This window comes from Doryrhamphus excisus, linkage group LG11, assembly GCF_037039965.1.
Source record: "Doryrhamphus excisus strain RoL-2023G ecotype Guam linkage group LG11, RoL_Dexc_Guam_v1.1, whole genome shotgun sequence".
Classification (NCBI taxonomy): domain Eukaryota; kingdom Metazoa; phylum Chordata; class Actinopteri; order Syngnathiformes; family Syngnathidae; genus Doryrhamphus; species Doryrhamphus excisus.
Genome location: NC_136367.1, coordinates 4,204,913 through 4,225,152, shown reverse-complemented (window position 1 = coordinate 4,225,152; position 20,240 = coordinate 4,204,913). Strand labels below are relative to the sequence as shown.

The 20,240-nt window shown below is 41.0% G+C and overlaps 1 protein-coding gene across 2 annotated transcripts in view; it reads right to left on the bottom strand.

Moving 5' to 3' along the window:
* Window positions 1–14,480, bottom strand: part of slc24a4b (solute carrier family 24 member 4b) — a 38,745-nt gene extending 24,265 nt beyond the window's left edge. Inside the window, exons 1-2 of one of the 2 annotated variants that reach the window (XM_058078980.2) lie at window positions 13,792–14,480; window positions 7,463–7,567 (exon numbers count right to left, since the gene is read on the bottom strand). In XM_058078980.2, the coding sequence (XP_057934963.1) occupies window positions 7,463–7,567; window positions 13,792–13,948 (262 nt within the window). In that variant the 5' untranslated portion in view covers window positions 13,949–14,480. The remainder of the gene's footprint in view (window positions 1–7,462; window positions 7,568–13,791) is intronic. The other variant, XM_058078979.2, reaches the window with a different exon arrangement.
* Between the last annotated feature and the right edge of the window lie 5,760 nt (window positions 14,481–20,240).

The following is a 20,240-nucleotide window of genomic DNA, read 5'->3' as shown; positions in this document are numbered from 1 at the left end:
TAGGCTATTTATGATGAAAAGTCTGCAAGTCTCCATATTGTATTGTATTGACATGACAAGGTAGGCCTAAACACAAAGCTCCACCCTTTGGAGTCCACAACTAGCAAACCTGTATTCCAATACTTCATATGTTCATGTTGTGGCGTTCCATTAAATGCTTTGACTTCCAAAAAAATAGCTCTCATCCTGGTCAAAGATCAACATCTCACACTTAAAAACGACACTAAAAACTCTAAAAGATGTAATACAAGAAGTCAAAGAAAGCTAACAATTTTAATTTCACCGATAGTTGGTCCTTGAATGCACCACAGTTATTTAGTTTACTCGCTTTGATGGTCAAATTGGACTCAAAACTTAAATATTATATGTCGGGATTGTGTCACAATGGCAATTGAAGAGAAACATGGGTGGGTTAGAGAGCCAAATGTAATACAACTACAGGTGCTTTTATTGCAAATGTTGATCCAAAACTGAAGAGGACAATGTCAACATAATGCTGAAATGTCAAAAATACATTTTGAGGGGCGCCTCAAATACGCATATTTCCTCGCCATTTGTTAGCGGTCCCAGAATGTGCTTTAATTAAAATTAATTAAAAGTCAATAAAATTCCAGGGATGGGCATTTGACTACTTAAAAAAAACAAAAAAACTTAAAAAAAAAAGTAAAAAATGTAAAATAGTAATAAGATAATAATATTAATATATAATATTATAATAATAATTAAAAATTTTATACTAAATAAAAACACTAAATAATTTAATGTTTTTTTATTCCCATGCCAACGTTGTATTAAATAGAATAACACTGCATAGCACGGTGCAATAGTGGAGATCACCGTGACTATAACTCCACTTCCCACTCATGAAGTACAATTCTAAAGTCACACAAACACACACGGAAACCCAGACGACCTCGTTTTGGAAAATCTGTCCAAATTTTCCGAAGACTATACCAGTGCCTCCAGCATTGACATCGGTCATTCTGGCGCCCACGCATCCCCTTCTCCAATTTTGTATGCATTGCATTTTGCAGACTGTCCTACATGCGCCGTGTCCTCACCAGAGGGTTCACATGCGCATCGCATCGCACAGCCTGGAACAGACATCATCATCATCATCATCATCATCTAAGTGCTGGGGTCTCCCAAAAAATTCAAAGCTTTAATGAAAAGTTAATGTAACATGTCTAAGTGGGGGGGGGGGGACGGACGTGGGATGCATCGTAAATGTCATCCAATACTTCTCTACAAGAGAGAAGAAATATGATCTCAGGGAAGAACTACATTTGAAACACTTCTATGCTAGGACTACGTTAAAAAGCCATAGCATTTCAGTATGTGGAATCAAACTATGGATGGATTGAGTAAGGAAATCAAACAATGCACAACGATGAGCCAATTCAAGAAACAATACAAGCGGTTGATGTTTGCTAAATACAAGGATGAAGAGTCTTGAAACTAGTCATGATTTTAATTTAAAATTAAAATTAAAATTAAAATTAAAATTCTGTGATTGGCTGGCGACCAGTCCAGGGTGTACCCCACCTCTCGCCCGAAGACAGCTGGGATAGACTCCAGCACCCCCCGTGTCTATTTGGTGTCTATTCTATCTATTTATTCTCCACATTATTATTATTATTATTTATTATTACTTTTCTTCTTTTGTGTCTGTTATTATATGGGAGCCAGGCAATGACATTTCGTTGGCAATTTCACTACTGTGTTTTTGTGCAATGACAATAAAGGGAGTCTATATAACCCTCGTGAGGAAAAAGCGGTAGAATATGAATTAAAATTAAAATTAAAATTAAAATTAAAATTAAAATTAAAATTAAAATTAAAATTAAAATTAAAATTAAAATTAAAATTAAAATTAAAATTAAAATTCTGTGATTGGCTGGCAACCAGTCCAGGGTGTACCCCACCTCTCCCCCAAAGACAGCTGGGATAGACTCCAGCACCCCCGCGACCTTTGTGAGGAAAAAGCGGTAGAAAATGAATTAAAATTAATTTCAAAATAAAAATCTAAATAAAAATATATAATATAATAATAAAAACAAATTAAATAATATTAGGAAAGCAGGAAGTGAACAAATATAACAGTTACTGATTGTAAAAGTACCAGATGGAGGGGTAGGATTTAATAAGCTTTGCTTCTTCCTACTCCTTTTGGACATGTGGAACTGTGAACTGATTATGTGATGCATTCAATTGTAATCTGATGCATGTTCAAATGAAATTAAACCATTACCAACCATACTGTAATACTACTGCATGGACTTTGTGGATTACCACTTTGTGGCTGTCATTACTAGTGAGAGGATGATTGAATTAATTAATGGCACGCTAGGCTTTGACATTTGGATGATTTATTCCCATTATGGTCCATATCCAGATCGCCTGAAAAAGGAGTTTGTGATTGATTGTGATGCTTGTTGCACAACAAACTAGTATACCAGAGGAATATATTGCATTCCAGCAGGAACATGGCCCACCTCGCCGATAAAAAGGCACTTAAGATGAATAGCGAATAAACAGCATCAGCACCTTGGTGAGGCCTTTACCGCTCCCACAAATAACGGCCGGGGAAAGGGAAGGGAAGTCGAGTGTAATCTATGCAGCGCGGTTAAATGGAGCTTGCGAGGCTGCGCTCGCTCAGCATATAAACAAACGCCCACAGTGATCCTTCTCATCCCATCTCGACGTGTTCCATTTGCACCTAGCTTTATTGGCAGTACCGGCCCACTGTGGATTCTACACAGGTGATTACATGTTTAGTTGGGGTCCATTGGGATTTGTTGGATTTATATTTGCTTGGAGCACAAAAAAAAAAATGATACCCACTTAGTGTGGATGCAGTGTGGAGTCGTTTTCTTCTTCCCTGGTATTACTCTTGAGTTGATGTTACTTTGTAAGCTGCACGGCGGATGAGTGGTTAGCGCTCAGGCCTCACAGCTAGGAGACCCGAGTTCAATTCCACCCTCGGCTATCTCTGTGTGGAGTTTGCACGTTCTCCCCGTGCATGCGTGGGTTTTCTCCAGGTACTCCGGTTTCCTCCCACATTCCAAAAACATGCTAGGTTAATTAGCGACTCCAAATTGTCCATAGGTATGAATGAGAGTGTGAATGGTTGTTTGTCTATATGTGCCCTGTGATTGGCTGTCCAGGGTGGACCCCGAAGACAGCTGGGATAGGCTCCAGCACCTCCGCGACCCTCGCGAGGATAAGCGGTAGAAAATTAATGAATCGTTTCAAAACCCGTTTACAGCCATTTAACATTATTAGAGCCCTCTATACATTAAATAACATCCCTATAGTCACATTTACAGAGAAATAAGCAACTGAAGCTGTCAATTTCCATTACTTTGATTTATAAGTCACGGAAATGTCATTTTAATGTATAAAAGTTGTACCCCGCCTCTTACCTGAGGACAGCTGGGATAGGCTCCAGCACCTCCGCGACCCTCGCAAGGATAAGCGGTAGAAAATAAATGAATGAATGCATCGTTTCAAAACCCGTTTACAGCCATTTAACATTATTAGAGCCCTCTATACATTAAATAACATCCCTATAGTCACATTTACAGAGAAATAAGCAACTGAAGCTGTCAATTTCCATTACTTTGATTTATAAGTCACGAAAATGTCATTTTAATGTATAAATGTTGTACCCCGCCTCTTACCTGAGGACAGCTGGGATAGGCTCCAGCACCCCCGCGAGGATAAGCGGTAGAAAATGAATGTTACTTTGATATTCATATTCATAAGATACTTTATTGAACCTGAGATATTGCCAACTAAGTCAAATGATAATAGATAAATTAATAGAGATAATAAATTTTGGCCAAAACATATATACTTAGTTGTTTTTTTTTTTATATAGGTTCCAAAGATGATAAAAATTGATAAAATTGTTAACATTTCAGTATTTCCTCGTTACCTCTTTACTTGATTTCTACTCTGTGCTGCGGGCCAACTAAAACCAAGCTGTGTACCACAAATGGCCCCCGGGCCGCACTTTGGACACCCTTGATTTATGGCAGGGGTGGGCAAATATTTTGACTCGTGGGCCGTATCGAGTTAATAAAATTGTCCGGGTGGGCCAAAACATATTTAACTCACACACACACTATTTTATGCTTATAGTTTTTCGTTTATTATTTGTCTAATTTTATCTGTAAAAGTGTTACTAATATACTATCAGCTTTATGTTCTCATGTCCCTTTTTCAGGACCACATCAAGCTGTCATTTAATTTTACAGTTTTATCGTTTTTTTTTTTTTACTAAACTTGCAAGTCATGTTACCAGTTTGTATGCTAAAAGTTTAACTACTCGGAATCAGAATCTGGAATCGAACTCGGGTCTCCTAGCTGCGAGGCCTGTGTGCTAACCAAGAGACAACTCAGTCATTCATTCATTTTTTACCGCTTATCCTCGCGGGGGTGCTGGAGCCTACCCCAGCTCTTCGGGCGAGAGTATACCCCGAGAGGCGGGGTAGACCCTGGACTGGTGGCCAGCCAATCACAGGGCACATATAGACAAACAACCATTCACACTCACATTCATACCTATGGACAATTTGGAGTCGCTAATTAACCTAGCATGTTTTTGGAATGTGGGAGGAAACCGGAGTACCCGGAGAAAACCCACACATGCACGGGGAGAACATGCAAACTCCACACAGAGATGGCCGAGGGTGGAATTGAACCCTGGTGTCCTAGCTGTGAGGTCTGAGCGCTAACCACTTGACCGCACTTTAAACTATGTAATTTAATTTTACAGTTTTTTTATTTTTTTTTACTAAATAAGACATCCGACTTGCAAGTCATGTTCCCAGTTTGTAAGGTAAAAGTTCAAATACTTGCGGGCCAGATTCAAAAGCTTGGTGGACCACATGCGGCCCCGGAACCGTAGATTGCCCACCCTTGGTCTTGGGTCTAACCAGAAATTCTTTACTGAAAATAATTCATAGCGCCGTGTATGACTTTTACTAGACGCTTATGTAAAATTGAGCCCTTTTATAAAGAAATATTCCACACTAAGGTGGCTTTTAACGGTGCGTAACCCACAAAGAACATAAAAGAGAAGTGTGTGGGGGGGGGGGGGGGGGTTTAAAAAGGGATATAAAAAGACGTGACTTGTTGGAATTGTGTTACAAAGTGTGAAGAACGATCACAGTGGTGCTGCGGAACGATGAGCGCCGTTCCTGGGGCCCCACATCTGGTCAGAACAAAGCGTTTTTTCCAATCCAATGAGTGTGTCCGCGACGGGATTATTCACGAGATGATACGAGTCATATGATGATTGGAGGGGGGGGGGGGGTTATAAGGAGGAAAAAAGGCGGAATGTAAAGTTCAGTCTGGTGCATTCGTAGGAGACTTTTGAAGTGGGGAGGTAATCTTTAAGGATTAGGCTTCTCTTGAAGAAAACTTCCAGGATTTTAATCCAGTCATTCATTCAATCAGCTCCTACTGTTACACGGCAACCAAGTAGTACGTTTATGGGGAGATTAAAAAAAAAAATGGTAGGTTTTGTTTAATAGTGGGTTACAATTCCGCTAATATCAGTAATTCCACAAGGGGCGGGGGGGCGCCTGTTGTGACCAGAAATGAAGTAATAGCCCCTTTTTGGCACCGCTGGGGCCGTTTGTGATGACACTTGAAATGACATCCAAATTGTCTGAGCCCCGCCGTCCTCCGTACTCAAACAAAACAAATCCAACAATCGAGTTGCGCCCCATTTGGTGAAATAATTACTTGTTGTTGACTTGATGGAGTCTGGAAGGAGGAACCCCCCCCCGACCCCCCCGCAGGCCGCAATGAATCACCGGGATGGCTTCGAAAATAGCATTTAATTTCCACGCGACCCGGCGAGACAAAAAGGAGCGCTCTCCTTTTCAGTGCAGTCATTTGCATGTACGACACGATCCATTGCACATGCTCCAGTCAATGGGTAGCTATACCCCCCCCACCCCAATAAGTCATCACTTTAATCAATTTGTGACCCTTTTGGTGTTTATTGCCTTGTTAAAGATGTGCAGGGAATCACAAATGGACCCGATAATACTGTTGCGGGTTAAATGCCGTAATAGTCGCATTTGCAAAAAAAAAATGCTACCTTGGTTTTCAATATTAGTTCCAAAACATCTGGCGATAAACATCCGAAACATCTCTCATCGGAGTGAATGCAAATCCGATTAATCTGTTCCGGACACCCAAACATAAATAAAGAATCGTAGAGGGAACAAGGCAGGATATGAACACACATGGGGGTTGGCAACAAGTTAGCATGATGTAATGGCGTAATAGTCTCATTTGCATATGCAAATGCAAAAAATGCTACCTTGGTTTTTGATATTAGTTCCAAAACATCTGGCGATAAACATCCGAAAACCGATTTCCAATTTCTCTTATCGGAATGAATGCAAATCCGATTAATCTGTTCCGGACACCCAAACAAACACATCATAGAGGGAACAAGGCAGGGTACGAACACACATGGGGGTTGGCAACAGGTTAGCGTGATGTAATGGCGTAATAGTCACATTTGAAAAAAAATGCTACCTTGGTTTTCGATATTAGTTCCAAAACATCTGGCGATAAACATCCGAAAACCGATTTCCAATTTCTCTTATCGGAATGAATGCAAATCCGATTAATCTGTTCCGGACACCAAAACATAAACACATCGTAGAGGGAACAAGGCAGGGTACGAACACACATGGGGGTTGGCAACAGGTTAGCATGATGTAATGGCGTAATAGTCGCATTTGCAAAAAAAGGCTACCTTGGTTTTCGATATTAGTTCCAAAACATCTGGCGATAAACATCCGAAAACCGATTTCCAATTTCTCTCATCGGAATTAATGCCAATCCGATTACTCTGTTCCGGACACCCAAATATAAACAAACACATTGTAGATGGAACAAGGCAGGGTACGTACACACATGGGGGTTGGCAACGGGTTAGCATGATGTAATGGCGTAATAGTCGCATTTGCAAAAAAATGCTACCTTGGTTTTCGATATTAGTTCCAAAACATCTGGCGATAAACATCCGAAATCCGATTTCCAATTTCTCTTATCGGAATGAATGCAAATCCGATTAATCTGTTCCGGACACCCATACATAAATAAACACATCTGCGGGTACTCCTCGGGTTTCCTCCCACATTCCAAAAACATGCTAGGTTAATTAGCGACTCCAAAATGTCCATAGGTATGAATGTGAGTGTGAATGGTTGTTTGTCTATATGTGCCCTGTGATTGGCTGGCCACCAGTCCAGGGTGTACCCCGCCTCTCGCCCATCCCGAAGACAGCTGGGATAGGCTCCAGCACCCCCCGCGACCCTCGTGAGGAAAAGCGGTAGAAAATGAATGTAAACAATACAGTGACATTAAAACAATAAGTGTAAACAAAAAAAGTGCCGTTGTGTGGGGGGGCCGTCTGGGGTCATCATACCTGGTGCTGAACAGTTTTTGGGTTCCGTATCATTTTCAGATGCTGTAGCCATTAGCCGCCTGCCCCAGCGCTCCAGACTGGGGTCTTCCACTATCATCCCATGGCCTGCAAGGCAACACACAAACAGCATTGTTTATTAAATGACTGCTTTAATAAACATTTACATAGGAAACCTCATTCATACAAAAAAAAAAAAAATTAAATCCCATCGGAAATGAAGGTGCTGTGCCCTTATGCCTCCAAAATGAGGACAGGCACTAAAAAAAATAAAATAAAATAAAATCATACCAGCCAGTCCAGACGTGTTTGCCAACTCACTTTTATTTTGATCTAATTTGTTGCTGCACAAATGACAGACAGCTTCAGGCCAGATGAGAAAACGCTTTGCTCGGTTGCAAAAATGATGAGTGGATGTGGGTGACGCGAGGGCCTAATTACCGTTGCACAAGAGCGTGCAATATTGCAGACCACCCCGCCCGACTTTGGTTGTGAGGCCATGAAGAATGCTCGAAAAAAAGACCTTCCTTAAGTCCGCTCACATGGCTTTTCTATAATCGTCTTTTTGGAGCATGTGAAGGCCCTCTGTGACCGTTGCCGTTCATTTTAAAGACAACATTTTGGATTCATTGTGGTTTCATGGAAAACAAAACAATAATCATAATGACACAATCCTATTCATGTATGGACAATTAAAAAAAATCATGCAGGAGGGGGGAAAAAAAGCTCACAGGTCACTTATGGTAAACACCAGCAGTGGTTGAAGCCAAGCAAACAGCAGCGGCCACGTGGTTGTACCCAAGCAGAACTAAGACCGATGTCATTTTCCTCGGATGGACAACAAGCTTCCTGCAGGCCTTCCTTCCAGCTCATCGACGTGTAATGTGTGTGGAATTGAAATTTCATTGAGTCATTTTTACCATATACGACTGTTCAGTCTGACATTAGTAATGTATATAAGTGCTTTCTTGCAGTAGTTTGTATATTTACATGTATATTTCCTAGTGAGTTTTACTGCAAGTTGGTTGAAAGCTCATTTCTGTGCAGGTTATTGTGTGTAGCTGCTCTATACGAGTCTACAACTCATTACAAAGCGCTGAAAATTAGCATAATAGGTCCCCTTTAAGCATCAAAATGACTAAATTAAGTAAAGTACAAACATAAGGTATTCAGAAGACTTATTCTGAGATGTGGTGATATGTAGATGATTTCTGTCCAGGTTATTGTGTGTAGCTGCTCTATACGAGTCTACAACTCAATGCAAAGTGCCGAAAATTTGCATAATAGGTCCCCTTTAAGCATCAAAATGACTTAATTAAGTAAAACACAAATATAAAGGTATTCAAAACACTCAGAAACGTAATGTAGGTAGACAATTTTCTGTGCAGGTTATTGTGTGTAGCTACTCTATACGAGTCTACAACTCAATACAAAGCGTTGCAAATTAGCGTAATAGGTCCCTTTTAAGCATAAAAATGACTAAATTAAGTAAAACACAAATATAAAATGGTATTCAAAACACTCATTCTGAGACGTAATGGTATGTAGACAATTTCTGTGCAGGTTATTGTGTGTAGCTGCTCTATACGAGTCTACAACTCAATGCAAAGTGCCGAAAATTTGCATAATAGGTCCCCTTTAAGCATAAAAATGGCTAAGTAAAACAAATATAAAGGTATTCAAAACACTCGACGTGATGATATGTAGACGATTTCTGTGCAGGTTATTGTGTGTAGCTGCTCTATACGAGTATACAACTCAATTCAAAGCGACAAAATTGACCATAATAGGTCCCCTTTAACCATAAAAATGAAATAAAACACAAATATAAGGCATTCAAAAGACTCATTCTGAGACATGATGATATGTACACGATTTCTGTGCAGGTTATTGTGTGTGGCTGCTCTATACGAGTCTACAACTCATTAAAAAGAGCTGAAAATTTGCATAATAGGTTTCTTTTAAGCATAAAAATGACTAAAGTAAGTAAAATAAATATAAAGGTATTCAAAACACTCAGAGACGTCATGATATGTAGACGATTTCTGTGCAGGTTATTGTGTGTAGCTGCTCTATACGAGTCTAGTAATGAATAGTAATGCATATCTAAAAGTGCTTTCTTGCAGTAGTTTGTGTACATATATGTATATATTAGTATATTTACATATATATATTTCCTAGTGAGTTTTACTGCGAGTTGTTCATTTCTGTGCAGGTTATTGTGTGTAGCTGCTCTATGCGAGTCTACAACTCAATATAAAGCATTGAAAATTAGCATAATAGATCATTTTAAGCATAAAAATGACTAAATTAAAGTAAAACACAAATATAAGGCATTCAGAAGACTCATTCTGAGATGTGATGATGTGTAGTATTTCACACTGGTCACTAGGTGTCAGTAATGTTCGATGACACAAGCACCAGACTCAATAAAAACTCAAATGTGAACCCTCAAAATGCCACTTCCTGTCTACGGAACATCACCAATCACAAGGTTGACTAAAAAAAAAACACAATGTTCTGTCTCATACATGCGAGTTGCTTATGCGGAAACAACATTACTCGTGTTTGGCTGGGGGTCAAAGTGCATGGCTTTCTTCTTTCACACCGCAGAGGGTTTCAGAGATGGTGCTCGCACAAAAAAACACAACAGTAACAACAGAGGGTGGCCGCGTGGGTGTGTGTGGGGTCTACTGGTGAGGACATCCTCCAGTCCTGTTCAATAAGCCCAGCAGGGGGACACACCAAGGACAAACATCCATCAGTCCTGCTGGGCTACCACCGCATATTCTCTCCATCAATAGTCTGACAACGAGGATTCAAACGCTGCAAATGTAAGCCGCCTTGATTATAATTTTTTTTTTTTAAACACCTGTCCATCCATCCATCCATCCACCCACATCAGCATGCAAGGCAGCATGTCACGCCGCGGCCCGCTTTTACGGCGGTATATGACCCAGGAGGTGCATCAAATCCCATCCATCTGGACCATTCAGCAAATCAACACGCCACTACTAGAAATCACACGGGTGCAAACAGGTTTTTTTTTCCCGCGACATGACACATGCTTGTTGCCCCCCTCCCCTTCCCTCCTCTCTTTTGTGATGCTCCGAAAGATCTATTCAATTAGACAGATCTGATTATGGCGGGTCTCGTGGCTTCAGAGGGGATTTCGGGCATTCTCACATACGTGGCTGCCGTGCGGCTGCAGTCGAGCCATTCACGAGGCTTCTGTGCAAGAGTCCCGACATGGCGATGACCGCGTGGGTCAGGCAAACTTGATTAAGGCAAGCCATTAGCCACTTGTGTGTGTGTGTGTTTATATAGAGCCTATTTAGATAGCAACAAAAGCCACCTTTTGGAAATAGATTTGCTCTCACGTATGATATTCCAGAATAATCATTTAAGCCTCTTGTTGTTTCAACGTAATTAATAAAACTCCTAATGGAGCCTGTTGGAGATCTACGGTACCGGGAGGCAAAGTGGGTGGGAACTACACCAAGGATACATTTAAGTACTCGCACCATGACGACATAACATGTATAAAGTACTCACACCACGACAATGTAACATGTATAAAGTACTCGCACCACAACGACGTAACTTGTATAAAGTACTCGCACCACGACAGCGCAACATGTATAAAGTACTCGCACGACGACGACAGCGCAACATGTATAAAGTACTCGCACGACGACGACGTAACATGTATAAAGTACTCGCACCACGACAACATAACATGTATAAAGTACTCGCACCACGACGACGTAACTTGTATAAAGTACTCGCACCACGACGACGTAACTTGTATAAAGTACTCACACTATGACAACTTGTATAAAGTACTTACACCACGATGACATAACATGTATAAAGTACTCCCACCACGACAACGTAACATGTATAAAGTACTCCAACCACGACAACGTAACATGTATAAAGTACTCGCACCACGACAGCACAACATGTATAAAGTACTCGCACCACGACAGCGCAACATGTATAAAGTACTCACACCACAACGACGTAACTTGTATAAAGTACTCACACTATGACAACTTGTATAAAGTACTTACACCACGATGACATAACCTGTATAAAGTACTCCCACCACGACAGCGTAACATGTATAAAGTACTCGCACATCGACAGCGCAACATGTATAAAGTACTCGCACCACAACGACAGCGCAACATGTATAAAGTACTCGCACCACAACGACGTAACTTGTATAAAGTACTCGCACCACAACGACGTAACTTGTATAAAGTACTCGCACCACGACGACGTAACTTGTATAAAGTACTCGCACCACGACGACGTAACTTGTATAAAGTACTCGCACCACAACGACGTAACATGTATAAAGTACTCGCACCACAACGACGTAACATGTATAAAGTACTCACACTACAACAACGCAACTTGTGTCATCTCCGTCCAACATGTGTCCAGTACAAAGTACTCACACACGACGACGTAACATGTATAAAGTACTCGCACCACAACGCAACATGTATAAAGTACTCACACCACGACGACGCAACTTGTATAAAGTACTCACACCACAACAACATAACTTGTACTCACTACTACGATAACAGAACATGTATAAAGTACTCGCACGACGACAACGTAACTCTCAATCAGGGGTGGGCAAACTACAGCCCAGGGGCCACATGTGGCCCACCCAGTATTTCAACTTTTACCATACAAACTGGCAACATGACCTGCAAGTCGGATGTCTTATTTAGTAAAAAAAATGTCAAATTAAATGACATAGTTTAAAGTGCGGTCAAGTGGATAGTGCGCAGACCTCACAGTGAGGACACCCGGGTTCAATTCCACCCTCGGCCATCTCTGTGTGGAGTTCGCATGTTCTCCCCGTGCATGCGTGGGTTCTTCTCCGGGTACTCCGGTTTCCTCCCACATTCCAAAAACATGCTAGGTTAATTAGCGACTCCAAATTGTCCATAGGTATGAATGTGAGTGTGAATGGTTGTTTGTCTATATGTGCCCTGTGATTGGCTGAGCCACCAGTCCAGGGTGTACCCCGCCTCTCGCCCGAAGACAGCTGGGATAGGCTCCAGCACCCCCGCGACCCTTGAGAGGATAAGCGGTAGAAAATGAATGAATGAAATTCCATTTTATCCATTACAAGCATACAGCATGAAGTATTTCCTATTTGTACAAGCCCGCCACAAATAAAGTTGGACCGCCACAGAAGGATTTGGCATCCACACTGATTGAGAGTTAAATCCAGCAGCGCTATCCAGCGAGCCAAAAGCCAGAGGCTCTCCTGCACAGATCTTAAGTCATCGGAACGCGAGGCTAAAACAGGCAACGCCACAGATACATTGCAGTTTTGAGCGGTGCCCTCTGCTGGATTCTTAGCTGTAGCACTTTTTGGGTTTTTTCTCCTGCAGATAGTACTATCAAGGTACTTTCTATTGAAGTTAAATTGAATAAAAATTAATTATTTAAAAAAAAAATGTAAGTGTAATTTTTGGCAGCTTAAGCAAACGACGCCATCGATGGTTGACCTCTGAACCCGGCGGTTTGCCTGCTACTCTTTCAACAACAAAAAATGTCCAAGGTTGGTGGTCGGATTACATAACTGCGTGTGAGGCGTTTGGGATGCTCTGCGTGTCAGTGTTTGCACAGGCCTAAAGGGAAGAGTTTTAACATGGGTGGGGAGGGCAGGAAGGGGGTCGGGGGGGGGGGGCATGTTTGGAGAGTGTGCCTGCTTGTTTCCTTGCCCGACTGCATGCATGCATGCGTGGATGCATGCATGGTTGGGAAATCTCACGCACCACACATGACCACCGCTCATCCTGTGCTCTCCGGACATCTGCGTGGATATTTGTCACTCCACGGCTCGTGTTTTTTTTTTTTATCCTAATCATTCAAACACGCTGATGACGTGTGAGGTGTGTGTATGTGTGTGTGACACAATACAAAACCACAACGTGGATCGTGCTGCAAAATCGACGAACAGATTCGGGTGTGCGCATGTACAGCGTGCGTGCGTGCGCCGTGATTACGCGCCTGTGCTCCTCTCCAAATTAAAATGTGCAGCTGCCACACTGCGGCAATAGGGAGCAACATTCTAAAACGCTACCCCCCCCCACCCCCCAATAATAATAATAAAAAAATATACTAAAATCATGATTTAAAAAAAAAGAGCACGCCAGAGAAAATGCAGCAGTGTTGCGTTCACGTACCCATGGCGATACATCCCCGTGCCGTTGCTACTGATAGACAAGATTGTGGTTGTGCGTGATTATATTGCAGATATCCGTGTATGTGTGTGGGTGGGTTCACGCACTCACCTGTTTTAGTCAACAGCGCCGACATGGTCCACGCCACGAAGAGGGCACTGCAGATGAAGCACACCTGGACAAAAAGCATCTCCCTCCTCTTGCGAACTTTGAAGATTTTCGCCATGATGCTCTTCTTGGACGCGTTCACGGTGTCGTCCTGTTCCATGTTGCTTCCACTTTTATCTTCGTGTTATTATTATTATTTATGTTGGATTATTTTTGCCGTCCTTGAGAGCTGAAGAAACCGGCGCCCTGTTTGTCTGTTTTTTTTTTGTCTTTTAAACGCAACACAACCGGGTCGTGGTCCTCATGTCAATGCGTAATCACTGAAGGGAAATAGTACTAGAAATCAATGCAGCCATGGAAGAACATCCAGTAGGTTCCAGCTCCCATCCAACACGCATGTTGTCCCGTCAAGAGAAATGGGAGGGGAGGGAGAGTGTGAGTGTGTGGTGGTGGGGGGGGGGGAGAAAAAGCCGCTGTCATCCGCTGCTAGATCCTCTCTCCTTGTTGTAGTTTGGCGGTTTGCCTCCAAAGGCGCCAATGTCCCGTCATCAAAGCTGCGTGGGGAGCAAGTCCACGCACCTGCGCCTGATCAGTGTCTTGGCTCCGCGGGTGTGCGTGGAGGTTAATTGTCACATTCAGGCGGAAGTCGTGCAGCAGCGGCGGCGGCAGCAGGAACGTCCTCCCCCACTACCGCCCCACCCCCCTCCTCCTCCTCCTCCTCCACATGGATTCCTGCAGGAAAGAGAGAGGAGCTTTTACCCTGCGACCTTCACCCCCCCATCAATGAGACAGTAGGCTCATCCAACGTGCAAAAAAAAACATCCTCCACCCTCATTGATCACGTTATTTGCATCACGTGATCAAAACTGGATCATGTTTTTTCTGATTGATATACAGGAAATAACACAAATGATCAAATTATGGAAGTCAGAATGGACAGCAGACCGCCATCGATGAATGGCTTCTATGGTCATGTGTTGCTGGGCAAAGTTCACCTTAAATCACCGAGATATTAAAAAATAAATAAATGACATAAACATATCAATAAGAACGGCGGTCGAGTGGTTAGCGCGCAGACCTCACAGCTAGGACACCAAGGTTCAATTCCACCCTCGGCCATCTCTGTGTGGAGTTTGCATGTTCTCCCGTGCATGCGGGGGTTTTTTTCCGGGTACTCCGGTTCCCTCCCACATTCCAAAAACATGCTAGGTTAATTAGCGACTCCAAATTGTCCATAGGTATGAATGTGAGTGTGAATGGTTGTTTGTCTATATGTGCCCTGTGATTGGCTGGCCACCAGTCCAGGGTGTACCCCGCCTCTCGCTCGAAGACAGCTGGGGTAGGCTCCAGCACCCCCGCGAGGATAAGCGGTAGAAAATGAATGAATGACTGACTGAGTTGTCTACTGGTTAGCACACAGGCCTCGCAGCTAGAAGACCTGAGTTCGATTCCACTCCGGTTCTACTCCGGTTTCCTCCCACATTCCAAAAACATGCTAGGTTAATTAGCGACTCCAAATTGTCCATAGGTATGAATGTGAGTGTGAATGGTTGTTTGTCTATATGTGCCCTGTGATTGGCTGGCATGTTTTTGGAATGTGGGAGGAAACCGGAGTACCCGGAAAAAAACCCACGCATGCACGGGGAGAACATGTAAACGCCACACAGAGATGGCCGAGGGTGGGATTGAACTCGGGTGTCCTAGCTGTGAGGTTTGCGAGCTAACCACTCGACCACCGTTCAGCCCCAATATATAAATACAGTACATATAAGTGTATATATAAGAGTATATTAAATTAACGGGTAATTTGGGGGTGAGGGGGTGGCTCAGCTGGGATAATGGTTGTCTCCAAACTTGAAGGTTGCGGGTTCGATCATGTAGAAGTATCCTTGGGCAAGATTACTCCTGGTGTTGCGTCATCAGTAGGTAAATGTAAACAGTGTCAAAGCGTTTTGAGCACTATACAAGTGAAATGTAACATTTTTGCCATTTGCTGATGGTCCCTTAAGATTCATTTCCTACCTATTCTCCTGTTTAGGGGTCACAGGAAGTAGGAGCCTATCCCAGCTGACTTAGCGAGAGAGTGAGGTACACCTTAGACTGTTTACCTGTTCATCAGAGATCTGAAATCACATTAAAAAAAGCATAATTTTGGTGTTTTTTTTCCTATGATAGCAGCATTTTTTAGGGTTTAAAAGGCGGGACATTATTGAAAATGTCCTTTGGGATCTTTAAGGCTGCGTCGCAAATGCCGGTCTACGTGCAAAAATGGCCAACATGTGTCTTTTGTACATTTTTTTGCTGTCAGATTAGGGCAAAATAAGTCGTATATGCGGACTCCTATGATTGTCAAGCACCCCCCATACATAATTAGTGGTAGGTTCTGATATGTGGTAAGTCCTTCACTCTAAAACACATTAATTTTATACAGTTGAAAAAACTGAACTCTAATTAAATATATTTTTAAACTACCGCAGCTTTTATTTCCGACGACTAGCCTGGCGTTGATAACAGTGGTCCGCCTTATGAAACCAAAGCCAATAATTCCCAGGTCATGAGTTCGCCGATATCTTATAACTAATAAATGAACTTCAAGTCACCTGCCATCCACGTTTTGATTTTTAGGTTCAAGATAGCGAGGTCAGAAACAGGCGGTAATTTCTTCTTCCAGTGGCGTGAGGTGCAAACGCCTCGGGCAAGGGCAACCATTCCTTGGGTCCTTGTGAGGATGCCTTGCAATATCTGAGAAGACAGTAAAGAAAAGCATTAAGATGCCTGAAAACAAAATAAAATTGGGCATTAAAACAACGATAAAAAGTATTAGCTTACGATATGTCCAAGAAATCAACAATGTCGGTTGTCGGTCTCCGTACCCAGCTTCGACTTTAGTCGTATCTTGTAGTAGTAGCAGTCAAGGCACTATATCGGGGTACCCGGGGGACAAACGGTGTCCATAGAGCCTACGAGTTTTGGTTATCGGTATCATTTGGTAATGGTAATGGTAATGGTTTAATTTCATTTGAACATGCATCAGATTACAATTGAATGCATCCCATAATCAGTTCACAGTTCCACATGTCCAAAAGGAGTAGGAAGAAGCAAAGCTTATTAAATCCTACCCCTCCATCTGGTACTTTTACTATCAGCAACTGTTACATTTGTTCACTTCCTGCTTTCCTAATATAATTTATGTTTTTATTATATTATATTTTTTTATTTACATGTTTTATTTTGAAATTAATTTTAATTAAAAAATTTAAATTTAAATTTTCATTTAAAAATTTACATTTAAATTTAAATTTAAAAAATTAAAATTAAAATTAAAATTAAAATTAAAATTAAAATTAAAATTAAAATTACAAATATACGACATAAGGTGGCAAGAAACATTTCAATATTGAACAAAGGCAAATGTAACAGTTACTGATTGTAAAAGTACCAGATGGAGGGGTAGGATTTTAAAATTATAATAAAATAAAATAAAATAAAATAAAATAAAATAAAATAAAATAAAATAAAATAAAATAAAATAAAATAAAATAAAATAAAATAAAATAAAATAAAATAAAATAAAATAAAATAAAAATTAGAATTTTAATTTTAAAAATTACAAATATACAACATAAGGTGGCAAGAAACATTTCAATATTGAACAAAGGCAAATGTAATGGAGAATTTTAATTTTAATTTTAATTTTAATTTTAATTTTAATTTTAATTTTAATTTTAATTTTAATTTTAATTTTAATTTTAATTTTAATTTTAATTTTAATTTTACAATCAGTAACTGTTACATTTGCCTTTGTTCAATGTTGAAATGTTTCTTGCCACCTTATGTCGTATATTTGTAATCTGAGGCGTCCCAGAAATGTATTTTCCTTAACCCTTTCAATGATTACACCATCTATTTGTATGTGCTGGTACGTGTCCTTCCTGTTGCTGATTTTAGTTTTACTTAGGTTCAATTGGAAATTCTACAAGACCAAGTAAAGAGTGTCGGGACTGATGTACTTCAAGTCAGACATCCTGTCGATGGACGACAGCCAGCTTGATTTAATGTAAGTCTCCACCGATAGATTAGATATTCTCATAGTTCTCTAAGCTAATAGCTTCCTCGTTATAGAGCGGACATTAAAGAGTATCAAGCCTGCCATAAATCTATGCGGCAAAAAGCATTAAAATCATTTACAAGCTCCAAAAGTGGAAAGCATCATCCTCCGAATTGAATGAGGTTACCTTAAAGTGAGGTTACGTATTTGCCCAGATATGTTAAGCTAACCTTTTACAACATTTTTTAGAGGACTTGGCAAGCTGCCGCCGTGGACGGAGGTCACCTTAACTGCCAAGATAAGAAAATCTGTCTCGCCCTTGTAGGCAATCGACGCCGTCAAGGCTGAAACAGCATGACAACACCGCCACCTCCACGGTTGCACACTTAAGCAAAAAGACAGCAGCGTGGAAGGTAAAAAAAAAAAAGGCCTTGCGCTGCAGTGCCATCTCCCGCAGACGAAAAGGTTATGTAAGATCGGGACTGTATCAGGCAGACCTCCAAGAAGGAAAAAAAAAAATCACGCATCATCTCCAAGAAGCATGCGAAACATTCTGTGAAGGCTGCTACTAAGCATGGCTTTTTGGATGTCTCAGCAAGTTTTGCCTTTATCCTTCTTGCCTGTGCACACACACACACACACACACACACTTATAAACGTCCATCAACATGTGTGACTCCATCCATGCCAGGGGATTAAGTCCCTTCCGGGGCCCTTGCCCACACAGCAGGCAGGCAATTGGGGAGCAGTGCCAGGTTCCTGCTTACAGAGATTTACCCCCGACTTTACACTCGCTGCCTTGGTCAAACATACACAGGCGGCCTCCTCTAACTTCAAACGGCACCTTGTCAGTGGACACTAATTCGCTTCTTTCTGACCGCCTCGGTGGGGGTGGGGGGGGGTGTTTCAATGTGGGTTGATGCAAGCAAGGAGTAGTAAGTCGGTGTGTGAATGTGTTGTTTGGTATTAATGCCAAGCGTGAGTCATGTTTTTCGCACCGCACGTCCAACTAATGGCTTGATGTCAAGGGTGTTAAACAAAAGAGTTTTACACAACAATTGCCACTTGACTCTGACGTTGCTCATTTCTGAGTCCGACTGCAGCCATTCATCGGTTTTGTACTGCGGTCAAGCCTTTAAAAAGGTGGTATTATATTGATATATAAAGATATTTTGCAGACATTTATTTACCTATTAAGCAAGCAAATTACTTATTTTAGCTCATACATCAAACACTTATATGCTAGGACTTCACTCGCTAAATGTACTGCAAAAAAAGGTCAGTAAGGATAATTCATAATGCCGCCTACAGAGAACATACTAACTCCTTATTTCTAAAATCACAAATACTTCAACTTGCTGATATAGTGCATCTTCAAACAGCTAAAATAGTAATAAAAAATAAAATAAAATAAAACATAAGGCTAAAAAGAACCAATTACCTAAAAATGTCGTCCAATACTTCTCTACAAGAGAGGAGAAATATGATCTCAGGGAAGAACTACATTTGAAACACTTATATGCTAGGACTACGTTAAAAAGCCATAGCATTTCAGTATGTGGAATCAAACTATGGAATGGATTGAGTAAGGAAATCAAACAATGCACAACGATGAGCCAATTCAAGAAACAATACAAGCAGTTGATGTTTGCTAAATACAAGGATGAAGAGTCTTGAACCAGTCATGATGTGCTATATATATCACTATATTGACACTTACTATGGTACCCATTATGGCATTGGATGCTCATATCACCTAGTACTTTAGTACAGGACAAAAAATTTAAAATTAAAAAAAAAAAAAAATTAAAAAAGAAAAAAATTAATAAATACAAAAAATAATAAAATAAATTTAAAAAAAAATAAAAAAAAAACCCAAAAAGATATTAGGAAAGCAGGAAGTGAACAAATGTAAAGTTTTTTGATTGTAAAAGTACCAGATGGAGGGGTAGGATTTAATAAGCTTTGCTTCTTCCTACTCCTTTTAACATTTTTAACAGTTAACATTTTGGGGTTTTTTATATAAAATATAATCTGTGGGCAAATTGTGCAAAAGAGGCATCTATAGACATGATTATGATTGGGCGTATGCTCGATATATATATAAAAAGGAAGTATGCCACCTTCCATTGCGCAGTGCTGGCATACTATTCAATACTTTCCTAATGAAGCTAGCAGACAGATGGAGATCCCTTTTTTTCTACCCAACCTGCCTACTTTTTACCCAAGCCCTCTTTGGCCAATAGCTGGTGCTAAGAGAAGAGTACAAGCTTTGCCGTCTCTGGAGAACTGCAGATTTTGCTCCTTGGAAAGGCTTCTCAGTTAACAGCAGAAAATAAAATAAAATATTCATCAGCAGCGTTGAGCATTCTGTGCTTGTCCCGCTGCTTTATTTTGTATGCCT